Here is a 21,193-nt window from a genome sequence, read left to right on the forward strand (position 1 = left end):
ATTGCTACTAATTCCCTTCTATACCATTACAACTGTGTGCACATCAAGGTATGGACTAGAGTGGTGATAAGCCGAACGGCTGACGCAGTTGTTTTAAGTAGGCTAATGTATCCATTCGGAAATAATTGCTGGAAGGGCACAACATTAAGGCACGCTTTCATATAATTCTTACTGATAATTCCCCGTTAAACGTAGGTAGTGTGTGTGTAATTTTGTAATTGGTATTGGTTATTCCAATTCTATCATGGTTAAATTCTAGTTTGAAAATGTTACAATCTGGCTTCCCATTAGACCATTTCATTTTATGAATATGAAACCTTCTCTAGTATAATCCACTGCTTTATTGCATACGACATAGGGTCGTTGCTTATAAAGTGCAGGAACACATCTTTCAAGCACGTGCGTAAAATTGTAAAACACACAAAACAGACCAGTCAGGTTGATTCTTATTTTTGCACAGCATGCCATTCTGATGCATGAATAAATTCCACGATGATATCAAGCGCGATGAAAGTTAATAGGTCTGTTTGAGGGACGTTTGTCAATGTGTTGTTGGGCTCATATATTTTATTACCATTTTAGCTATACAAGTATAATACTGCCTGCAGTCATGTGAGTAAATTCAGTACGACAGTACAGTCCAGGCTGCAATTACAACATGGACTGCAATTTAAGTTTTTGTAGTTTAATGACATGCCTCACCCAAAATATTTCGTCAATGACTATGCTATTTCCAGAACAGACGGTTTATTATCCGGAACCTTTGGTACGTCGAATCGGATTGTTAGGGGATGATAGTTCAAGATTGCACCCAAAAGTGGCAAGAGGAACATAAATACGGTTACTCTAATGGACGAAGAAAAATGACCACAAAGCAAGTCACTTGCAGGTAGATAACTGTTATGAATACAAAGCAAACCCGATTAGCCATCAAATAATACAATTATTTAACAGTTCGTCGAAGGCTCATTACTTCATTCGAATCAATAGACCTTTCCAGACATCATTACCTATAGTTAGCTAAATGTACTAGCTGGCTTGCACTAGCTAGCTAAATTGAAGACATGGTTTGCTAATTTAGCAGTTTCACTCACATTAACGCATGTCTGGTGATTGCTGATAAAACCTGGTTTTTAGCTAACCAGCGTTAGCTTGATATGTTATTTCTGTACTTCATTGCAAGACGGTATGCTACCTACGTTACCTAGCCCAGTGTGTAGCCTGCATGTTCTAGTTCTAGGTCATACCTTTGTAGCAAAATGACATTGCTAACGTTCGCTGTCTACTGTGACTCGAATATGATGTTTGTTAGCTTTCTTCTTATTAGCAACTTTAAGATGCGAAACCATAACGTCAATAACCACACAGTGGATAGAAAGCTCGCCTTTTGAGCTATAAGTAAGTTAGATTTGTGGGGTTAAATTATGTCTAATATTTAAACAGCAGAAAAATTACCAATTTCTTAGTAGGCTGGCTAGTTTTTCTCATTCACAGTCCGGTAATGCTTGCCATTTAAACTAGCACTTTAGTTGCTAGCTAGACAGTATACAAGAGACGCAGTGTAGTGTTTTAAATATTATAGCTACCACGTGACTCGCTGTTGTTTTTCCCCGCGATAGGTATTTCCTGCATGGAGTTTGTCGTGAGGGAAGCAGGTGTATGTTTTCTCATGATCTGACTACAAGCAAACCATCTACAATCTGCAAGTTCTACCAAAAAGGCTTGTGCGCCTATGGTGATCGCTGCCGGTGAGATCCCTTCCTTTATCGCTATACTCGCTTTTTTCCTGTAAGATATAATTCACGGCAATTGTGGACAGTTCTATTTTGTACCATTTATGTAAAGTATACATTTTGTTCAAGATCGAAAATGTTGTATTCGTTGAAGAAAATGGGCAGCTTTATCACGTCCGTTTTCTGATATGCACCAAGTGCATGCACATCCGAATGGTTTCCCAGGGTCTATATATGTCGTCATAATAAGCTGAAGGATATAGTCTATCTGAAACGCTGCATACTGACCTATTTTGTCGTTAGACCACTATCAAGCATCAGCATTTCTTAGAGTAAGTGCATAGATTATGAGGGTGCTCACTGCTCAGTGAAGTACCACTTGGGTTGCATTGTCTGTGTTTCAGTGGTTTATAATCTTCCCTGGGGCCATCAGAGATATAGTTCACTGTTTAATGTGGCAAGTTTCCACAAAGGGATTTTCTTCTTGTTTTTCATAATCAAGTTTTAATTAGTGTTTTTGTTAACTTCTTGACATCTATGCACATGATTCTTTTAAAGCTTTCTCCATAAATTAAATTTCTCTCGTAGGTATGACCACATCAAGCCCTCGGCTGGACGGGGCGCAAGTGTGCCAGTGGATCATTCTATCCGGGACAGCGCAGCTACTGCTGCTGCCGCCCCAGGGAACTGCCCTCCAGCGGGCTCAGGGAGACGTGGCAAGAAGCCCCTGGTCCTGAGAGACAGAGGTGATTGGCTGCTGTCTCCTTACGCTATCCCTGTCATGGCTGCTAATTAACATTACCGCTTACTTGCTCTGCTCAAGTGGCAGAAGTTTTCTGAAAAATGGGCCGAGAAAGGAATTGAACAGAGAAAGTCATAATTTAAAAAATTGAAGACAAACCAGATATTGTGTTTAGAAGGTGTTGTATTTGTACACATCCCACTAGGGGGCAGGACTGCTTCATTCATTGTGGAACAATTCAGCTTGAAAGCCTTAGTGATGTCACAAATTTTAATTTAGCAAATGCAACACGTCATGTGCAACAAGAAAGTCCTGTCATTTTAATTTCTAGGTGTGGTTGCATTTCTGACTCAGTGGTGGTTTTTGAGCTCTGAGCCGTACGGTCGTTGTGTGCGCTTGTGTTTGCTGTAGCCCTGGGCGGCGCGTGTGAGGGGAGGTCGCTGCAGTACAGTGGAGAGGGGGCAGAGGTCCAGGAGCCCGACTGCTGGGAGTACAGGGACGAGGCCTCTCAGGCCAAGCCCCATACCTACCTGGACGCCATCAGGACCGGCCTGGAAAGCTCGGCGGCCGGGACCTCCTTCCCCAGCGGGCCGCAGCTCTGTCCCTACGCAGCTGCTGGCCAGTGTCACTACGGCAACAGCTGCTCCTATCTCCACGGAGACATGTGCGAAATCTGCAGGCTGCAGGTGCTGCACCCGCATGACCCCGAGCAGAGGAGAGCGCACGAGAAGGTGAGCAGAGCTGGGCTGGACGGCAGGGAGATGCGTTCTGACATCACATCGCTTCCCTCGGGTGATTGGGTACAGTGCAATAAAGGCCATAGCACAACCAGGAAATGGGGCTTTCAGTCAGGGGAGTGTACCCTACCCTGATAAAGTGGGTGATTGGGCCAGCCTGCAGTGACTGGTGTGTACCTGTGCTGATGTGAATCTGTGCTGGTTGGAATTGGAAGTCTGATTTTTAAAAATAATAGTAATAATAAACAATTATTATGTGGTTGACATTTAAAATATTTTTGTACTGTGCAAGATGGTGCCACCCATCCATTTACACTAGATTGAAACCAGAGGATTCCTTTGTGCATTGCTTTTAAAGATGAGTCACGCACTTGACTCGATGAAACGCTTTCACATTCCCCCGACCCGCGGCATTTATCGCCACTTACGAAACGGGGCGACTCGGGGCGGCGCAGGCGTAGAGACCGTAGCGCTTCTCCTCCCTCCGCAGATGTGCATGATGGCGTTCGAGCTGGACATGGAGAAGGCGTTCGCGGCGCAGCACAGCCAGGACAAGGTGTGCAGCATCTGCATGGAGGTGGTGTACGAGAAGGCCGTGCCCTCGGAGCGCCGCTTCGGCATCCTGTCCAGCTGCTGCCACACCTACTGCCTCAGCTGCATCCGCCAGTGGCGCTGCGCCAAGCAGTTCGAGAACAAGATCATCAAGTGAGTGCCGCCAGGCCGCGGGGGGCGGGGCGGGCGACACCGCGCTCTGTTACTTAATAGGAGAATAATCGGGTGATATACGCAGAAGCATGACATCACTGCACACATTGCTGTGGAGTTGAATTGTGTTTTCTTGGTATAGATCGTGCACCCCCAAATGTCCCTGTACCAGCCGTTGTAAAGCTGTGACAGGATGTCAGAGAGTTCTCTAAATCATTAAGGTGCCTTTCATCACACACAAAAACTGTCAAAGCAATTGAAAAAATGCTATAAAATTGGAAAAAAAAAAATATATATACATGTATTTTTTTAAATCCAAGAAAGTGAACTATCCTTGAGAAAAAAATCGGATCACTCATCCAACCTTGGGTTGTGCAGCAGCGCCACCCATCAGGTCAGTCGGGCATTTGCAGTCTGGCTGCTCCACCCGCACATAAAGCGCAGTCCTGCATCTGCCCGACTCCCCGCAGGGCTCGGCTGGGGGGCCAGGGAGCAGAGAGAGGAGGCCACTGCCAGCACATGCCCTTCTCTGAACATCCACGCTCTCCCAAACCTCAGAGAAGGTGCCAGCAGTTAGACCAGTCAGCTGGTCAAAACCAAGCTGGGAGAAAAATTGTAAAAAAAAAAAACGATTTTGGGTACGTTAATGTGTCTGCTGAAGCAGAGACGCAGCTCCTCGTGTAGCGCTGATGGCTGCGTGTTTGGATGCGTGTAAGACCGCGCTCCAGTGAGCTGTGAGACGCAGAGGCGGCGTGCTGCTCGAGGCTCACTCTCGCCGCGTGTGTCCAGGTCGTGCCCGGAGTGCCGCGTGGTGTCGGAGTTCGTCATCCCCAGCGTGTACTGGGTGGAGGACCAGCAGGAGAAGAATCGGCTCATTGAGGAATTCAAAAGTGGAGTCAGGTGAGAAGGGCCGATGCACGCACGTGACAGCTTAATTATTCCCCCACTTTCTTCCATACCTACACTGGCACATGCTATTTATCACTTACCTTTTAGTTTTTGTTCCTATGACATTAGGTGTAATAATATGTAACTGACCCCCATGTATACATGGGAAGTTATCTCCAAATGCTTTTTAAAAAAAATATATATATATGCAGTTAAGGCATTTTGTAAATGAAAGAATTTTAGCAAAGTTGCCATGTTTATGTAGGAATTATTTTAATTCCAGAGTTTGGGTGTGCGTGCGTGCGTGCATGCGTGTACTTCAATGTTCAGTTTTGCCTGTATTTGGCTACAAATACTTAGTAATGACTAGTTATCGGAGTACGTTCTGTGGGTAATTTCACATTTCGTGTGTGTGTCTGTATGCGTGTGTGAGAGGGAGAGAGAGAGATATTGCAAAAATGAATGAGAATACATTGAGTGACTTATGGCTGCAGCTTGTTGAGTGAAACTATGCTGTTCCTTTGTGTTCTTGTACGTGTATGTATGTACTAATATGCTGTATCCATGTAGAGTGCTTTGTGTTTGTGTGCGAGCGTGCATGCATGCATGCGCACGTGTTTGTTTTCCCGGTTTTGCCCTGTTTTTCATTTTTCAGAATTGACTTCTCTGGTAATGTTTTTGAAAGTCTGAAAGATTATTTACAGTTTTTCTAAGCAACGTCCTTGACGAGAGCCACAGTAAATATCCAAATTAGGCTGTTGCATAGAACTAATAGTATATCACACTACGGTGCGTTATTTACATATATACAGATGTACACACATACTGAGACCCACACTGCAAACACGGCGCAGTGTGTGCCTGTCTGCAGGCTCAGCTACAGTACAGAGGGGGCCTGGGTTACTGAAGGCCCAGTGCGGCAGGCTGAAGTGTGCTCAAGGTTACTGGTCCCTTTCAGCTGGCCCACAGAAATAGAAACCCAAAGGTCAGCAGTCGACTCCTGGCAGGGCTGCTCGGGTTTAAATGGCTGCCGTTCCATTTCTTTTCCACGTCGATGCCTTTGAAGGCTCTTTGATTCAGTTGACGCCGAGGGAAATCCCTTTCAAAACCGACTGCAAGCTTGCCATCTTTCTGGTGCTCGTTCCAGAAAGGGGGGAAAAAAAGCTTTTAAGTCAGTTTCCTCCTTGTGGAAGAGCCATATGAAAGAGATTTGCTTGGGAGGCTGTTGGCTTTGTGCTCTCTGATGTGGCCCTCAGACCATCCGCCATTATGAATTTCCAGTATTGCTTCACTGGACTCTGTATTTAGGTCAGAGAGAGAGGCTGAGAGAGAGAGAGACGGAGAGACAGACAGGTTACGGTTATGGGACAAAGTGTTTGCATGACCTAATCACCTGATGGACCAGTGCACTCAAGGTGATCAGTACAGGTATAGCAGTGCTTGCTGGCATGATGATATTCAGATAATTGTTATTCTCGGTTACGGCCGTATTCAGAAAAGCTGCTTACATACACCCTGAAATATGGTGGCTGTCTTTCGAAACACAAAAATGTCTCACAGTCACTCCAAAAATGCACACTTTGGCATGATGGCAAGCTAGCGAGTGAATTAAAACCAAAGATTCCATATAATATAGAACACACAGACTTGTATTTATTTCTGGGTAGGAAATATATTTCAAATGAAGTGTTTACATGACTCAGTATTGCATTTAAGCGGAATATCCTAAGTCTTATGCTGGTTACTCATGACCAGGATATTGCTTTATTCAGTTTATGGTTATGGGTAGAAAAGTGTTTGCATGACCTCATTTCTGAGGTGGAATACTTGAATATTCAGCTTAACATTGGAATATTACTGTGCTTGTAAATATAGTCACTGTGACATTATCTTGTGCCTCACAAGACATGCTCTAAGGGTCCCTTGGGCTGTAAACTGGAGCAAACAATTTATTGTATTTAATTCTGTCTACATAACATTTTTGTGCACACTCTTGAGGAATCCATGCAGCTTGCTGAGAATAAAGCATTCATTAGTCAATAAGGAGTGCGTGCACGCAGGGGACAGACATGTTGATGGAGAGAATAAAGGGATCGTTCACTTAAAAATTTTTCATGTTTTCATTTGACCCAGGCAGTGTTTGCGTGCACTGAAGGGTATTTGAGATACTTCAATATTGAAGTTTCTAAGGTATTTTAATTTCTAATGAACTGTAGCATGTGCAACCTGAGACCACTGTGCTCAATGGGAGAAGTAACAGCACAATATAAAAACAGATGTTTTTTTATGTTTAGAAATGGGAATAAATACTATGAAATGAATATGTTCATAAGTACACCATGAAGCCCTGAGTGCCTCATACCAGCAACTGTAAAGCAAGCTGGTCTTCAGAAACTTATGAAGAGTATCCAAAATATTCTTCAAAATAAGAACAGCCTGGACCAATGGAAAATATTGAAATACTGTACTGAAACTGAAAACTGAAGTAATATTCACAAAAAGTGAACTATCCCTTTAAAGCTCATGTTCAAATGCAAGTTAAATATGCTCTGAGTGAAAGTGAAATGCTTGTTGCATTTCCTTGCACCGAATCGCAGTGCCCAGTTTAGACAGCAGCAGGAAGTGTGGTTTTCACCCGGCCGATTGTGACAGCGCCCTATTTTGAAAACCCACGATGCCGCCTGGTCTTGCGTCAGTTTGATTAGAAAAGTTGCACCACACTGCCACCGCTGCAGCAGAGTTAGCACGCGTGCTCGAAGTCTCGCGGGTGGGTGCGGTCCGCGCGGGGCCGGCGGGACGGCGTGCCATCGCGGGGCCGGGGCTCGTCGCTCCTGACAGACAGCCCTTTCACCCCCGGCCCGCGTCGTCCTGGACACGCGCTGACCTTTAGCTGCGTCGCTCCGCGCGGCGCCTGTCCCTTCCCCTGCTCTCTTTCATATCTAACGCTGCACCGCCGGCGCCATCCGTGTAAACCAATCGCAATCCAACTACAGACTGACCAAGACCCCCAATACTGACGTCTCTTAATGTTTTTTGTTTTGCTGTGGAAGGCTCTGAAAGATTATAGAACTCAAGTTCAATGTTAATGCTTGAATAAGTGGTACATTACAGTGTTGGGTGTGTGACTGAGGTGTAGTGTGAGGTACATTACAGTGTTGGGTGTGTGACTGAGGTGTAGTGTGAGGTACATTACAGTGTTGGGTGTGTGACTGAGGTGTAATGTGTGTTATATTAGTGTTGGGTGTGTGACTGAGGTGTAGTGTGAGGTACATTACAGTGTTGGGTGTGTGACTGAGGTGTAGTGTGAGGTGCATTACAGTGTTGGGGGTGTGACTGAGGTGTAATGTGTGTTATATTAGTGTTGGGTGTGTGACTGAGGTGTAGTGTGAGGTGCATTACAGTGTTGGGTGTGTGACTGAGGTGTAGTGTGAGGTACATTACAGTGTTGTCACCCGGCTGCCTGTGTGTGTGTGTCCCGCAGTAAGAAGGCCTGTAAGTACTTTGACCAGGGCAGAGGGACCTGTCCGTTTGGAGGGAAGTGCTTCTACATGCACGCCTACCCCGACGGCACGCGGGCCGAGCCAGACAAGCCCCGCAAGCAGCTCAGCTCCGAGGGCAACGTGCGGGTGAGCACTGCCTGCCTTCACTGGCCCTGTACTGCTGCTTTCCTCCTCACGTCCCCTCCCCTGGCCTCCTCACGTCCCCTCCCCTGTCCTCCTCACATCCCCTCCCCTGTCCTCCTCACGTCCCCTCCCCTGGCCTCCTCACGTCCCCTTCCCTGGCCTCCTCACGTCCCCTTCCCTGGCCTCCTCACGTCCCCTCCCGTCCTCCTCACGTCCCCTCCCCTGGCCTCCTCACGTCCCCTTCCCTGGCCTCCTCACGTCCCCTTCCCTGGCCTCCTCACGTCCCCTTCCCTGGCCTCCTCACGTCCCCTCCCCTGGCCTCCTCACGTCCCCTCCCCTGTCCTCCTCACGTCCCCTCCCCTGGCCTCCTCACGTCCCCTCCCCTGTCCTCCTCACATCCCCTCCCCTGTCCTCCTCACGTCCCCTCCCCTGGCCTCCTCACGTCCCCTTCCCTGGCCTCCTCACGTCCCCTTCCCTGGCCTCCTCACGTCCCCTCCCGTCCTCCTCACGTCCCCTCCCCTGGCCTCCTCACGTCCCCTCCCGTCCTCCTCACGTCCCCTCCCCTGGCCTCCTCACGTCCCCTTCCCTGGCCTCCTCACGTCCCCTCCCCTGGCCTCCTCACGTCCCCTTCCCTGGCCTCCTCACGTCCCCTCCCCTGTCCTCCTCACGTCCCCTCCCCTGGCCTCCTCACGTCCCCTCCCCTGTCCTCCTCACGTCCCCTTCCCTTGCCTCAAGGGGGAACCCCTAAAATGCCAGGATGAAATATGGCAGCCACAACTAGTGACATTCGATTCTGATTCATGAAAAGGGAAGGAGCAATTATATTCCCTTGCTCCCTCGTTTTTCTTCCTTCCCGCCAAAGGTATATATTCCAAGCTTCCCACAATGCAGTGCTCCACACGCAAAGAGAGGATGAGTCAGGGCGCAGACAAAAGGAGGAGGCGGTTTTTTTTTTTTTTTTTTTTTTTTTTAGATTGAGTTTGGTTCGTGAATAATTCATGAACAAATGTTGAGGGATAGGGGAAGGGATTGAGAATTGAACTTTGTCAGGTGCTTTAGCCTACTCGTTTTGTGTTTGTGCTTTTGAGTGATGTTTTCTCTCAAGCAGTCTTCACTAAAGGCGCACCGCAAAGACCAGTGATAGCGTTTTTAATGAGACCAGTTGATGTGCTTTCATTATCACTCAAGCTAAGCTAAGGTAAAGTTGCTATGAATTATTCACAAACCTTCCAAAGTCATCCTATGAAAAACATATTCACACACAGCAGAGGTTGCTATGGGCTATACTACAGAACTGTGGGTAGTACTAAGGCTGCGAGGGCTGTTAAGTTCTGTTTTGTTCCTCGTCTATCCTCCCTTGCAGAACCCCTGTTAAGTTCACTTGTTGAACATCACAAATTTTGTCACAAAGTAACTTACTCGAGGGAGGAGAGCAGCGGAAGGGAATATGTTTGTGCAGTGGAATCCAGCCTTGGTCTACAGCAGTGGCATTCGTTCTTGCCTTTGGCGAGAAGCAGGGCGTTTCCCCTTAAAATCAGCAAGTAGTTCAGACTCAAGATAGCAGGTGAGGTGCTTTAACTGCAGTTAAGTGCTGAGCAATGAAGGCATGCACTCCCGGGGGCTCTCCAAGGGCAACAGCGAGTACCGACGAGCTTTGGGCTGGTCGAGGGGTGGCTGTAGAGTGACGCTCCCGTGGTGCTTTGCAGTTCCTGAACTCGGTGCGGCTGTGGGACTTCATCGAGGAGCGGGAGCACCGCGGGGTGCCGCAGTACGAGGACGAGGTCAGCGAGCTGGGGGACCTCTTCATGCAGCTGTCCGGAGCCGGAGAGGAGAGGGGGGTCCCTGCCTCCTTCTGACGCCCTGAACCCACAGAAACGCACCCCAGCTACATATCAAACAGCCGACGACCTCGGGCAATAAAACCCAGCTCTGCTCAGCTCTTCATCTCCTGGGTCACCCCCCTCCCCTGCCCTTTGGTGGAAAGAGAAAAGTAGTACTGCTATATATTGTTTTTATATATACATGTATGAGTTCTTGCTAGTGATAAAGCTGCTGTTTTCCTGATACGCTTTAGATGACATCATCTGCCAGACTGGGAAAAAAAAAAGTTTTTAATGAATTGAGGTCCCATAGATCCTCAGTGGTGAAATGGATCTCAGTGCTCTGCTGACATTTTGTATGCACTCTAGTGGTGTGCGAGGTTGACTCAAACGAAACAGTCAACGCACCCAAAAGAATTTTACAAACACAACTTACCTGTAGTGGAGTTCTTTTCCCTGAAATTTGCCATGTGGCAGTGTTTGTAAGGAAAAAGTTACATTTGGTGTAACTACCGTAGTTTCCAATGTATGAACTGAAACGTAAGGTATAAATGTTTATACGAATGCTCACATTTTTTTGGAGATTGTGTCAAAGTGAATATATTCTGAATACCAATAGTATGAAATGCAGTGTTGAACTTGGTGGTCTCATTTTTTCATGAGTGAAGAACTTTAAATATGGCATAACAAATAATAGTACTACTACACTGTACTATACAAAATAACATCACGTACGGTCAACACAATGGTTATATTGAAGACCAAAATAAATAAATAAAAAAATGTCCCCTGTGTTTGATTGCATAATCCAAGTGTTTCCAGTGTTGCATCCAAGAATAAACTATTCACATGGTACACTTGGCCTGAAATTACTTGAACTTTTCAGTTTCTCTGTGAATGTGACGTTTCTCATTTTCTATGCTGTGGTAGTGTACAATAAATGAAAAGCAAATTGTGTCTTAACTCTTGTGAATAAAAGGGGGGGGGGGGGTGGTAAGTGATCTAATGCCTGCCTAAATTGCTCCTTTTCTGACATGGTTGTGTTGAGGTTGCTAAATGCTTTGCTATGGTTCACCTTGAATGGTACAGTCACTCAGATTTTGCAGCAGTCTTTTAAGGTGCTTTCTCCCATGTTGGACATGCTCTTGCTGTAGCCAGCATCAGTGAGTGAACTGTTTTAGAAGCAGGGTCACCCTGCACACATTCACTATCAGCAGCTATAGCAACGGTGCTCTGCAACTGGACATTCAATACAATGCAGGTTAATCAATACAGCCCCATTTCAATACAATACTGGACATTCAATACAGCCCCATTTCAATACAACACTGGACATTCAATACAGCCCCATTTCAATACAACACTGGACATTCAATACAGCACCATTTCAATACAATACTGGATATTCAATACTTATTCATATGTATTGATATTCAATACAGCACTATTTCAATGCAATACTGGATATTCAATATAGCACGTTTTTTAAAGCGTTTTTTAAAACAGCTTTAGCTTTTCCTCAAATATGCAATGCAGACCAGATGAGATGAAATTGATTTGTGCATACTTGAAAAATGAAATGTCATTTTGTGTGTTAAATTCATGAGTATTTCAGCTTGTAAAATATAAAAAATCTTGTTGACACTCGCTCACCTTAAACCAAAACCCTTTACAACCCCCCCCCCCCCAAATTAATGCATTCAAACAATGTATTTAACTTAAATTTATTAAAATGCAATGGATAAACAAAATCTTCATCAGGTGTACAATATGTTTATCCTCTGTAACAAGCAGTAGAAGACCAAAAACAAATGAAAATCCCAAATCATTGAAAGACTAAAGAGAGCTGTGCACTCACACGCTCTCCTGGTAGTACAACCCTAGAAAGACAGCTGGATAATCACTTTACAACAACCCTAAAAAGCAAACCATGGACCAATATTCTGGATGGGAAAGGGGAGATGAAACCATTTTGTCATGACAATGTGTACTGAGGACATAATGTATTCTCAATTATATCTACACTCGCATTAATGCAAATGTCCATTACTGTGCCTCTAAAATATGAAACCATCTACCTTTCTGAAATGACTTCCATTTCACCAATTCAGTAATGGTTTGCATATAGTTTTAAAATCAATACAACTCCAATTAAAATATGGCAAAAATCTAAATACGTGGTGACACTGAAACGCACATTATGGATGTGTCGCTGAAACGAACAAGGCTGCAGAGAACAGCCTCGTTTTTAAAAACCCACAAGGCGGAGGAAGTAGCAGATCTCGGAGGTTTTGAAATGATTTACAGTCCATTCCTTGACAAAGCAAAAAAAAGAAAAGAAATCTTCACTGTGCAACTGAAAATTGTGGTAGCACTGGCACTGGTGTGTAGTTTATGAAGTTTCCTTTCCTCTAGATTAGTATGCAGGGCGTCGGGAGGCCGGAGCACTATAAAGGCAGCCAGCCGCGCCTCCAGGTTCCTCCTCATTGGTGCAGCTCTGCTGGCCGCGGGTTTGGTTACATACGAACGCACGTTTTCTGAATTGCACTGTTCTTTTGTTTGTCAAGCATTGTTTTTTTTTCCTCCTCTCAGGGAAAATTTGGCTTGGCTCGGTAAGGGAGGCAGGGGGTAAAAGGGGGGTGGGGGGTGGGGGGGTTGCTAGAATACAGGCAGCTTCATGGAGGTCAAAGTGCAGGAGTTGATGTCCTCGGTCTGCGAGGCCCGGTGCAGGGACGGCTCGGAGGCGCTGCGGTTGATTTTGGGGAGCGAGTGCTGCAGCAGCTCTATGGACGACAGGATCTAGGACCCAGAGAGGACACGCGCCAGTGAGTCACAACCACCACCAAAGCCTGAGGAGCTAAGCAACGCGTTACTGCCTCCTGTTTAGTACTGCTATTACTTCCTATGGGGGAGTTACAGCGGTAACTGCCAGGAATAGCAGGAACTGATTGGTACTATCCTTTTTCTGCGCATGTATACATTTTGTCATGATATCAACAGTACCCATCAATTCTGTGGAATTCTCTGCGTATACATACTCTACCTGACGTACAGCCTTACACATGCATAAAAGCACATACTTACGTTTAATGAGAGCATTAATTGTTGTAGTAGGATGTAAGGACTGCATACGTGAAATTATTTCCATATATTTGTATGCTTTGTGGTGGTGTTCCATGTAGTTCTCATATCAGAATGCATTATAAGCCATAATCGTTATGTAACATCGTTACAGTTCACTGCGAATGATCGCTTGTTTAGTGGAAATGCTTCGTGATTTACCTGAGGAAACAGAGGCCTCTCATCTTTGGACTTCTTGATGCAGTCAGCGACCAGCCTCTTCATGGCTTTGGGGCAGCTCTTGTACAGCTTGCTCAGATCCGGAGACAGATACCCCCGGCCGACCATGAAGATGATCTGAGGGGGAGGACAGAGGGCGGGGGTCAGGACCCGTGAGGGGGCGCAGAGCAGAGCGCTGTGGAACAGGAGAGCGGTTCACCTCCCCTGCAGGAGGAGAAGCCTCGCAGGCAAAGAGGCCCTTTCCTGGAGAGCGCGAGGGCAGGAGTGAGCGAGGAAAAGAGAGCGAGAGCTGGAGAGAGCGAGGGAAAGAGAGCGAGCGAGGGAAAGGGAGTGAGCTGCGCACTGGCGCAGTTCCACCGCCAAGGCCGACGGTGGCAGCAGCGGGTGCGGGCTGGGAGCCAGGGGTTTACTGAAAGAATGTGCACAGAGTGCGCATCGGTGCCAGCGCCACAAACAAACAGGGCTCCGGGCCCGGCCAGCCTCATCCTGCGGTCATGGGAGACAAACAGGGGTTTGGGCTCCCAGGCCTAAATTTAGCGCCGCGGTGGCGGCTCCAGGGAGACGGTGCCAGGCAGATTACCCAGAGTCCCAGGAGCTCTCCGGACGGAGCCGCTCACCGCAATCACCCGCAATGCACACAAAATCAGGACAGAGGATACAGAGGCTCTACACACTGTTCCTCTCTGTCAGGAGAACCAAAACACGCTTCCAGTTCTTCAATTCTGCCTTACTCCAGGAAAGAAAAGCCATTTAATCATCCTGCAACATGCTCTGGCTGAGCAGGAACTGCATTTGAGAAAATTGTTCCCCAACCGTACAGCTTCTGTAGAAGGTACTGCAGGGTTGTCAAACTCCAGTCCTGGAGGCCCACAGTGTCTGATGGTTTTTGGTACATGAGTTTAAGCACGAGTGATTAATTTAAGTCATTGATTGGCGGGTGTCCACACGCCTTGTTCTCAAGGCCTTAAATGGCCGCCGATTGAAAGGAAACCACAAATGCCAGCAGATACTGCGGCCCTCCATGACTACAGTAGTTTTGACCCTTGACGTTCCGCAACATTCAGCTGGCTTTTGCCTCTTTGAACACACCCACATATCCGGGTCCTTATCAACACAGAGCTTACATATGCAACACTGAAACACTACCTTTTCAGAGCAGTATATTTTTAGTAATGACAATTATTTTTCTTCACTTTCCTATAATTTAGAGGAAAGGGTGTGTCAATGGAATGAGGTGACAAATTCAGCACATAGCGTGTCACACTTCAGCTCCACACATTAGCATCCCCGGAAGCTCATGAAGCGGTTTTCAGACGGCTTTTGTAAAGCAGAATCAAAGATGCTGTCGTTTTAATAAAGTTTTTTGCGCAGCTGATGCTCTTACCTGGTCTCGGTTGGCGATCATTGAGTAGGGAAGCTCCCCTGTCATAAGCTCGTAGAGCACGATGCCGTAGGAGTACACGTCTGACTGGAAGCTGTATGGGTTGTTGTCCTGCATGCGGATAACTTCTGGGGCCTGAAGGGGAAGAAGCACAGGACCCTGGGACACGTCCACTCACTCATATGATATAAACCCCACCCCTTTTCGACTGTCTCAGTGATCTCACCAAAGCCTAAAATTCCAGGATCTATTCCAACCTCAAGATTACAGACATTTTGTGTTATTTTATCTCTTGACATTTCCAGTTGCCACTCCTCCCTGTTCCCCAGCTGAAAAGTAACAAAAACCTAATTTCTAACGTACTATAATGGTTTAACTGCCATTGTTATGGAGCTTCATGTCTTGTACCAAGTTTAATATGTGAGACACTTTACTTAATAAAAACATGCACAGCACTGCTTAGATTCATGCCAAAATAAACAGTATAAATCTGCACCATTTCATGTACTTGACAATCTTAGTCTGGTGACATTGTGAAACTATTGTAACAGAGGATAAGAGCACTCAATTTGCCATAAGGTCATCCCAGGACCAATGATCTGCTCTAGAGTTTCAACCATCTACTCACAACCTCATGAACCAAGTCTAAACAATTAAAACAGTCCTTTAATGCTGTACACTACACTGATCTCATCTTCAATTGGCTACTTTATAATTTCATGGGCAGTTGCCCTACATCACATGTTTTGCACAGGCTTTAAATTAAGAATCCATAGAATATTTTTGTAGTGTTCTTGAGGCTGGGGTTGGGGGGGGGGGGTTCTCCTTGGTTACTCAGTAAGAATTTGTTCCACTCCGCAAAAGGAGTGATTGGTGATTTTTGATAAAAACCAGTCACCACCTTTCAGAGGTAACAGGTTGCTGCCAGACAATCACTGGAACAGTTTTTGAGAGCTTTGAGATCAAAGATGAAAATCGTCCCTTAGGTTCTCTTGTGAAAGAAAAACTGGTTTTACAAACTCCAGAAAATGCAATGGCAGAAAATGAAAAGACCCGAGCAAGATTTCACAAAGCATATACTATTTCTTACTCTATTCTCCCATGAGACTGCATATTTTTGGGCATATCGACCAAATCAACGAGAGCTTTCCACAATTAGATTGGCTTCTTGTGCAAACATAGTACAGTGAAAACAAATGTGTTTCATAATACCACATAGTCTAAGCTCGAGGCTGTGCTGTTTTTGAGATATCCCAGCTTGGGTTTATGCACCTAAAATAGTAAATGCAGCATATGTAGATGGTCTAGATTCTTTCTGTATTTTTGTTTTATCTGAAGTCATATGGCTTCTGTTGCAATGTCAGCTTAAGACATCTGACAGATGACACATTAATAAACACTATAATTGGCATGTGGTAAGAACATGCTTGCCAGTTTGAGTTACATGATGCTGAGCAGAAAATACATTTTGTTTTATTTTAAGAGCAGAAATCTAATTTGGACCAGAAGAAACAAGCTTGCACCTCTACTCTAAAGCGTAAACATTTGTTAGAGCTATTCTTACGTCACAGCCGAACTGTCAGCAGCACTGAACCGAAATAGCGCTGCCAAAAATACACAGGCACGTATTTTAGAAGATCAGATGTCCACATCTTAGGAGAACATTCCAGAGATAATGGTTAATGTGAAAAATTCAAAACATCACAGTAACCCCCCCCCCCCCCCCCCCATTCTTTCTAGCATTGGCAGTCAAAAATGATGGCTCTCACAGATAGTGTGTAAAAGCTGAAGGTGATATAACATTAAAAGGCAGCTGGTAGCCTTCCCACATGGCCCCCATACTCACCATCCAGAGTATGGATCCAGAGGGCTGCTCCACCTGATGCGAGCCACTCCAACGTGCTTTCACTGTGGCCAGGCCAAAGTCCCCTATCTTTACCGTCAGACCTTCATGCAGGAAGATGTCTGCACTCACGTCAAAGGGAAACAAAGCCTGGTAGTTCGCAACGACCAACAAGATAACCCAGTGCACAGCGTTTCCTGTACACGAATGGTCTTCTAACAGAACTACATTGCTTCACTCTGGGATGTTATAGAACTCTATTTTATAGAGAAAGTGTAGTTCTTTCAACAGCACCTCACTGAAGTCTTAGTAATTTAAGTCACAAGCTAAATCACACACAGCGCTGTATTGAACACGCATGCAATGTCATATTTACAGACTTACAGCGTCATAAAAAGGATACTGTTTGATTTCATGTCCCGGTGGATGATGTTCTTTGCATGCAAGTAACTTAAAGGGAAAGATCAAAAACAAAATCATACATCTTTCATATGTTCAATGCAAATTTCCAAATGTAGACACTAAATGTAGTCTCTTTGCATTTTCATGCAGATTGTATTCATTTTGCAAAGTGAAACATTCAGATTTTACTAAACTCAGAGGACTAAATATAATTAAATTTTTTAGCAAACCAAGAACATTTGGCTAAAATTCTAGAGTTCAGTGCAATGGGAGTAGCTTATAATAATTATTATTATTATTATCATCACCTCACATATACAACAACTAATATTAAGGGGTATTTGGCAAGCCCTTGCTCTGTTGTGATTCTGTGGCTGAAGGATATTTTATGTAAGTGCAGTGTAAGGGTATTATCACAAACACCTGAAGCAATAGGCCTGTAAAAAGCCTGAGGGGTAGAATCACTCAAAATAGACTGCCACCCCATAATACCAGAATGTCAAAGGACCATTCACTTCTTTACATACTGTATGTTAATCAGCTGACTACACAGTCGGCCACAAAGACCTGGTCAGTCAAACCAAAGCCTTGTGTGTCCCACAGTCCTGGACACCTACGGCAAAATGTGTAAGGGCTGAACGCAAAACAAAGACACTACATAAGAGAGAACAGAAGGGAAAGGAAGCAATATGGCACCAATCTACATCTCGAGAAACGAGAGGGAAAAGTTTTAGCGCAATGCCATGCAAACACCACAAACAGATGAACAGATGGACAGATGACAGCCCGGGGAGCTGCTAATGTGAGGAGGAGAGCAGCAGGAGCAGCATCCCTGAGGAGTGACAGGACTGCATGGCAGAAATGGCTGCTATGTCTGCGACATTTCGTAATACCGGTTATTCTTTTCAATCTGATGGAAAATCAAAACTATCAGGGCTTCCCAGGTGACAGATCCAGATAAACCAGCAGCAGTGTGCTCTGCTAGTTCAGTGCAGATTACAGCAGATTACAGCAGCACTGCTCACCTATATTATATTCAGACAAACTCAGCGTGAACCACCCATTTTGGAGAGATTGTGTATCTCGTGTAAGGATACAGAAATCTTAGATGTGCAGAGGTCCTGCATAGCTGCACTATGTGCAGAAAGCACTTAAGTTCCTCGAGTCAGGATGAGGCCTTTAATGCATGCCTATAACTGGGCGATCAATGGAGATCCTCTTTAGCATTAATAAAAATGTCCACAGTAACTGGTGATTGACTGCCTCAGTGTTGCTCAATTGGATGCTGTGCCAGGGCTGACCCCGGCTTTGCTGACTCACTCCATGCCCTGAGCCGTCTGCCTGGCGATGTCGATGAGCTGGAACATCTGCAGGTTGGTCTCCTGGACGTGAAGGTGTTTGTAGAGGCTGCTGCCCTCACACCACTGAGTGACGATGGCCAGGTTGCCCTTGGTCATGTAGCCCATGAACAACAGGATGTTGACGTGCCGGGTTTTCCTGCCACCAGGAAACAAGAGACGAGTTATAACCCAAATGAGAGTGCAGATCCTAAACAACAAGCAGACGAAAACCTGCATCCATTGCATACTGTCATTTCCAATGGCCGATTACGAGTGTGTAATTTAGGACTGTGTACATGCAGTGCAGGGAGATACCATGGATATAATGAAATGACCAAGAGAGAGCCCATTTCCCAGAGATTGGTGAAGTATTAAAAGTGGCATTTTCATTACAAAGGACTCGGTAATGGATACAGAGATTCCACAGTCCTGTTCACGGCTCATAAAAAAGCCTATGACTGTGTACTGATAAAAGACAGATGGAGGAACAGTGGACACTGGTGCTGCACACCTTAGATAATGTACTGTTCCGTTTTTACCCCTTTTCATGTTGCGCTGCTGTGTTTGTTATGTTGGTTTTTTTGAAAACCTGGATCAGAAACGTACTTATCCAGCCATCTATTTAAGAGTGCATTGGGCCCTTGCCCTTCAAGCCGTGCCTCACCTAAGGACAGCCACCTCATTTCGAAAGGCCTGGAACTGCTCTGGCGTAGGATCAGTGACCTTTAATATCTTCACAGCTACATCACCTGAAAGAGCAAATCTCCATGTTTAGAACCACTGCAGGGGCTAGGAATCCTTCTGAAATGGAAAATCATTTGTTTCCATATTTCACAAATCCTTGGTAATACTGTACTAATCGAAATTACAAAAATACATATACATATTGCAGTAAATAGGCTAATCTTGTATTAGGTACCATGGTAGAATGACGTGACAAACATGAATCCATGGCCATGAGACAGGAAAAGTTTGGAAACCACTTTACAACCCCATCTGAAATCCCGGTACTGTAACCCTGAGGCTGGTAAACAGACGTTATGTCTGAAACACCAGAGGAGTCGCCCAGCGTCCTCCCGTATCGGTTTCACTGAGGGCGGAGTATTCCCACCGCAGCACCGGGAGGCTTACCGTGCCATTTCCCTTTGTACACAGTCCCGAAGGAGCCCGAGCCAATGCGAGAGAGCAGCATCACCTCGCTGGCTTCGATCTCCCAGTAGTAGCTGGAGTCTCTCTTGTCCCTCGGCCGCTGCAAGACGACATTGGACATGAGCCACAGCTCTACGCGAAGCAGCTCTACGCGGAGCAGCTCTGCATGTGCTCACAGAGGCAGAGATACCCACAGGTGCCACGCAGTGTGATTATTCTGCAGCGATGGTGCCTGCTGATAGCGCGCTTTTAGGTTGCAGTCGCTTTAATGGCAATACTTACAATTCTGTTCTTCTCCTGTGTGTTGGAAGAAGGGGCCCTCTCTCTGTGAGTGGGTGCTGGGGTTTTGGACTGAGACCAGCCTGTGGGGCTCTGATTTGGGGGGCTCCCTGAGGTTGGGAGGGTGAGAGAAAAAGCAAATGGAGGGAATAAAATATCTGATTGTCTGTTTTTCCTGATATTACAGGGGTGCACAAACCTGGGCTTGGGTGCTTTCTGTTCCAGCCAATTACCTTAGTGTTAGTTTTCTGACAGCTCAAACTACACTGGTTCACTCCTGTAGTTCAGCACATTAATATCTTAAGGATACACTTGCAGTCTGTGGCTGGTGCTTACAACTGTCAGATAAACATATTATTGAGCTAATTAAATTATTAAGACCAGAAGTTGGCACAGAATCTTCAAACAAATCGGCCCTTGTTGGGCACCCCAGTGATATTATAAGAATATATTAGTCTGTACGATTTGTCTATTTTCCCATTGGTGAAAGAACTGTGATTGAAACAAGCTAAAACACACATTATATCTACAAAAACTGTTAAAATTGACTTTGGGAACATTTACTTCGAAATAAATTAATAGATTTTAAGGGAAGTAGAAAATATATTCCTTACCTGAATCATGATATCTTAGGGCATCCTAGCAATGGAAAAAAGAAAAGGTAATCAGGTAACAAAAATATACTGAATCCACATTCACAAAACACTTATTTGTACTAATAGGGCAAATCAGTCTATGAACAAAGTAACCTTAGTTTAAAGAAATGCAATTACGTTTTGCAAAGCAAAGCCAAAATTGTAACCACAATGCATTTTGCCTTTAATTGAAAATAACAAACATCGACATGTGTCACATATTAGCTAAATGTCATAATTCAATGTGAATGGCAAAATGTACAAGGGTTAGAGTGGATCTAAAAGCCCCTATGAGCTTCGAAGGTTTTAAAACACTGCATAATCTGCCATTAAACCTATGAAAGCAGAAAATGGCAAAGATCTTCTTGCCAAGTGCCAGCTAAACAGGGACAGTTTGAGAAGCGACTCATGTTCCTGTTATAGGGCAGGACAGGGGCTGGAGGTGCTCCCTCCTAACCTTTTCAGGACGACCTGGGGTGGCTTCTACTAAAGCGCTGGAGAAGCGAACAATACCTACTCTTCTCTTCAGGCCGAACCGACGGCACCAGGAGCTAGGAGAAGCATTCAGGCAATCTAGCTACTCCCCCGAGACGCCATGACACAGCAGGACAGTGAA

The 21,193-nt window shown here is 45.4% G+C and overlaps 2 protein-coding genes across 4 annotated transcripts in view; one reads left to right on the plus strand and one right to left on the minus strand.

The window, feature by feature from the left end:
• The first annotated feature begins 735 nt into the window (after positions 1-735).
• mkrn2 (makorin, ring finger protein, 2) lies at positions 736-11,211 on the plus strand. Its single transcript, XM_035387041.1, has 8 exons — positions 736-889; positions 1,620-1,748; positions 2,322-2,479; positions 2,887-3,206; positions 3,703-3,917; positions 4,707-4,817; positions 8,287-8,431; positions 10,135-11,211. Exons 1-8 carry the CDS (start codon positions 792-794, stop codon positions 10,282-10,284), a joined length of 1,326 nt encoding a protein of 441 aa, XP_035242932.1. The 5' UTR covers positions 736-791; the 3' UTR covers positions 10,285-11,211.
• A 745-nt stretch (positions 11,212-11,956) lies between these two features.
• raf1b (Raf-1 proto-oncogene, serine/threonine kinase b) overlaps positions 11,957-21,193 on the minus strand; it is a 29,021-nt gene continuing 19,784 nt past the window's right edge. For 2 of the 3 annotated variants that reach the window (XM_035387033.1, XM_035387032.1), the window contains exons 8-18: positions 21,095-21,154; positions 20,557-20,581; positions 19,946-20,052; positions 19,646-19,763; positions 19,179-19,263; positions 18,495-18,671; positions 17,176-17,222; positions 16,776-16,894; positions 14,933-15,064; positions 13,531-13,665; positions 11,957-13,047 (exon numbers count right to left, since the gene is read on the minus strand). In XM_035387033.1, coding sequence (XP_035242924.1) covers positions 12,907-13,047; positions 13,531-13,665; positions 14,933-15,064; positions 16,776-16,894; positions 17,176-17,222; positions 18,495-18,671; positions 19,179-19,263; positions 19,646-19,763; positions 19,946-20,052; positions 20,557-20,581; positions 21,095-21,154 — 1,146 coding nt within the window. In that variant the 3' untranslated portion in view covers positions 11,957-12,906. The remainder of the gene's footprint in view (positions 13,048-13,530; positions 13,666-14,932; positions 15,065-16,775; positions 16,895-17,175; positions 17,223-18,494; positions 18,672-19,178; positions 19,264-19,645; positions 19,764-19,945; positions 20,053-20,556; positions 20,582-21,094; positions 21,155-21,193) is intronic. The other variant, XM_035387034.1, reaches the window with a different exon arrangement.

This window comes from Anguilla anguilla, chromosome 13, assembly GCF_013347855.1.
Source record: "Anguilla anguilla isolate fAngAng1 chromosome 13, fAngAng1.pri, whole genome shotgun sequence".
Taxonomy (NCBI): Eukaryota; Metazoa; Chordata; class Actinopteri; order Anguilliformes; family Anguillidae; genus Anguilla; species Anguilla anguilla.

What these genes read in the sequence shown, in the direction of transcription:
- mkrn2 (XM_035387041.1), top strand. Translation starts at nt 792, where the DNA reads ATGATAGTTCAAGATTGCACCCAAAAGTGGCAAGAGGAACATAAATAC. An exon ending in TTCGAGAACAAGATCATCAA is followed by an intron (nt 3,918 to 4,706) that starts GTGAGTGCCGCC and finishes GCGTGTGTCCAG; the next exon opens with GTCGTGCCCGGAGTGCCGCG. An exon ending in GCTCCGAGGGCAACGTGCGG is followed by an intron (nt 8,432 to 10,134) that starts GTGAGCACTGCC and finishes GGTGCTTTGCAG; the next exon opens with TTCCTGAACTCGGTGCGGCT.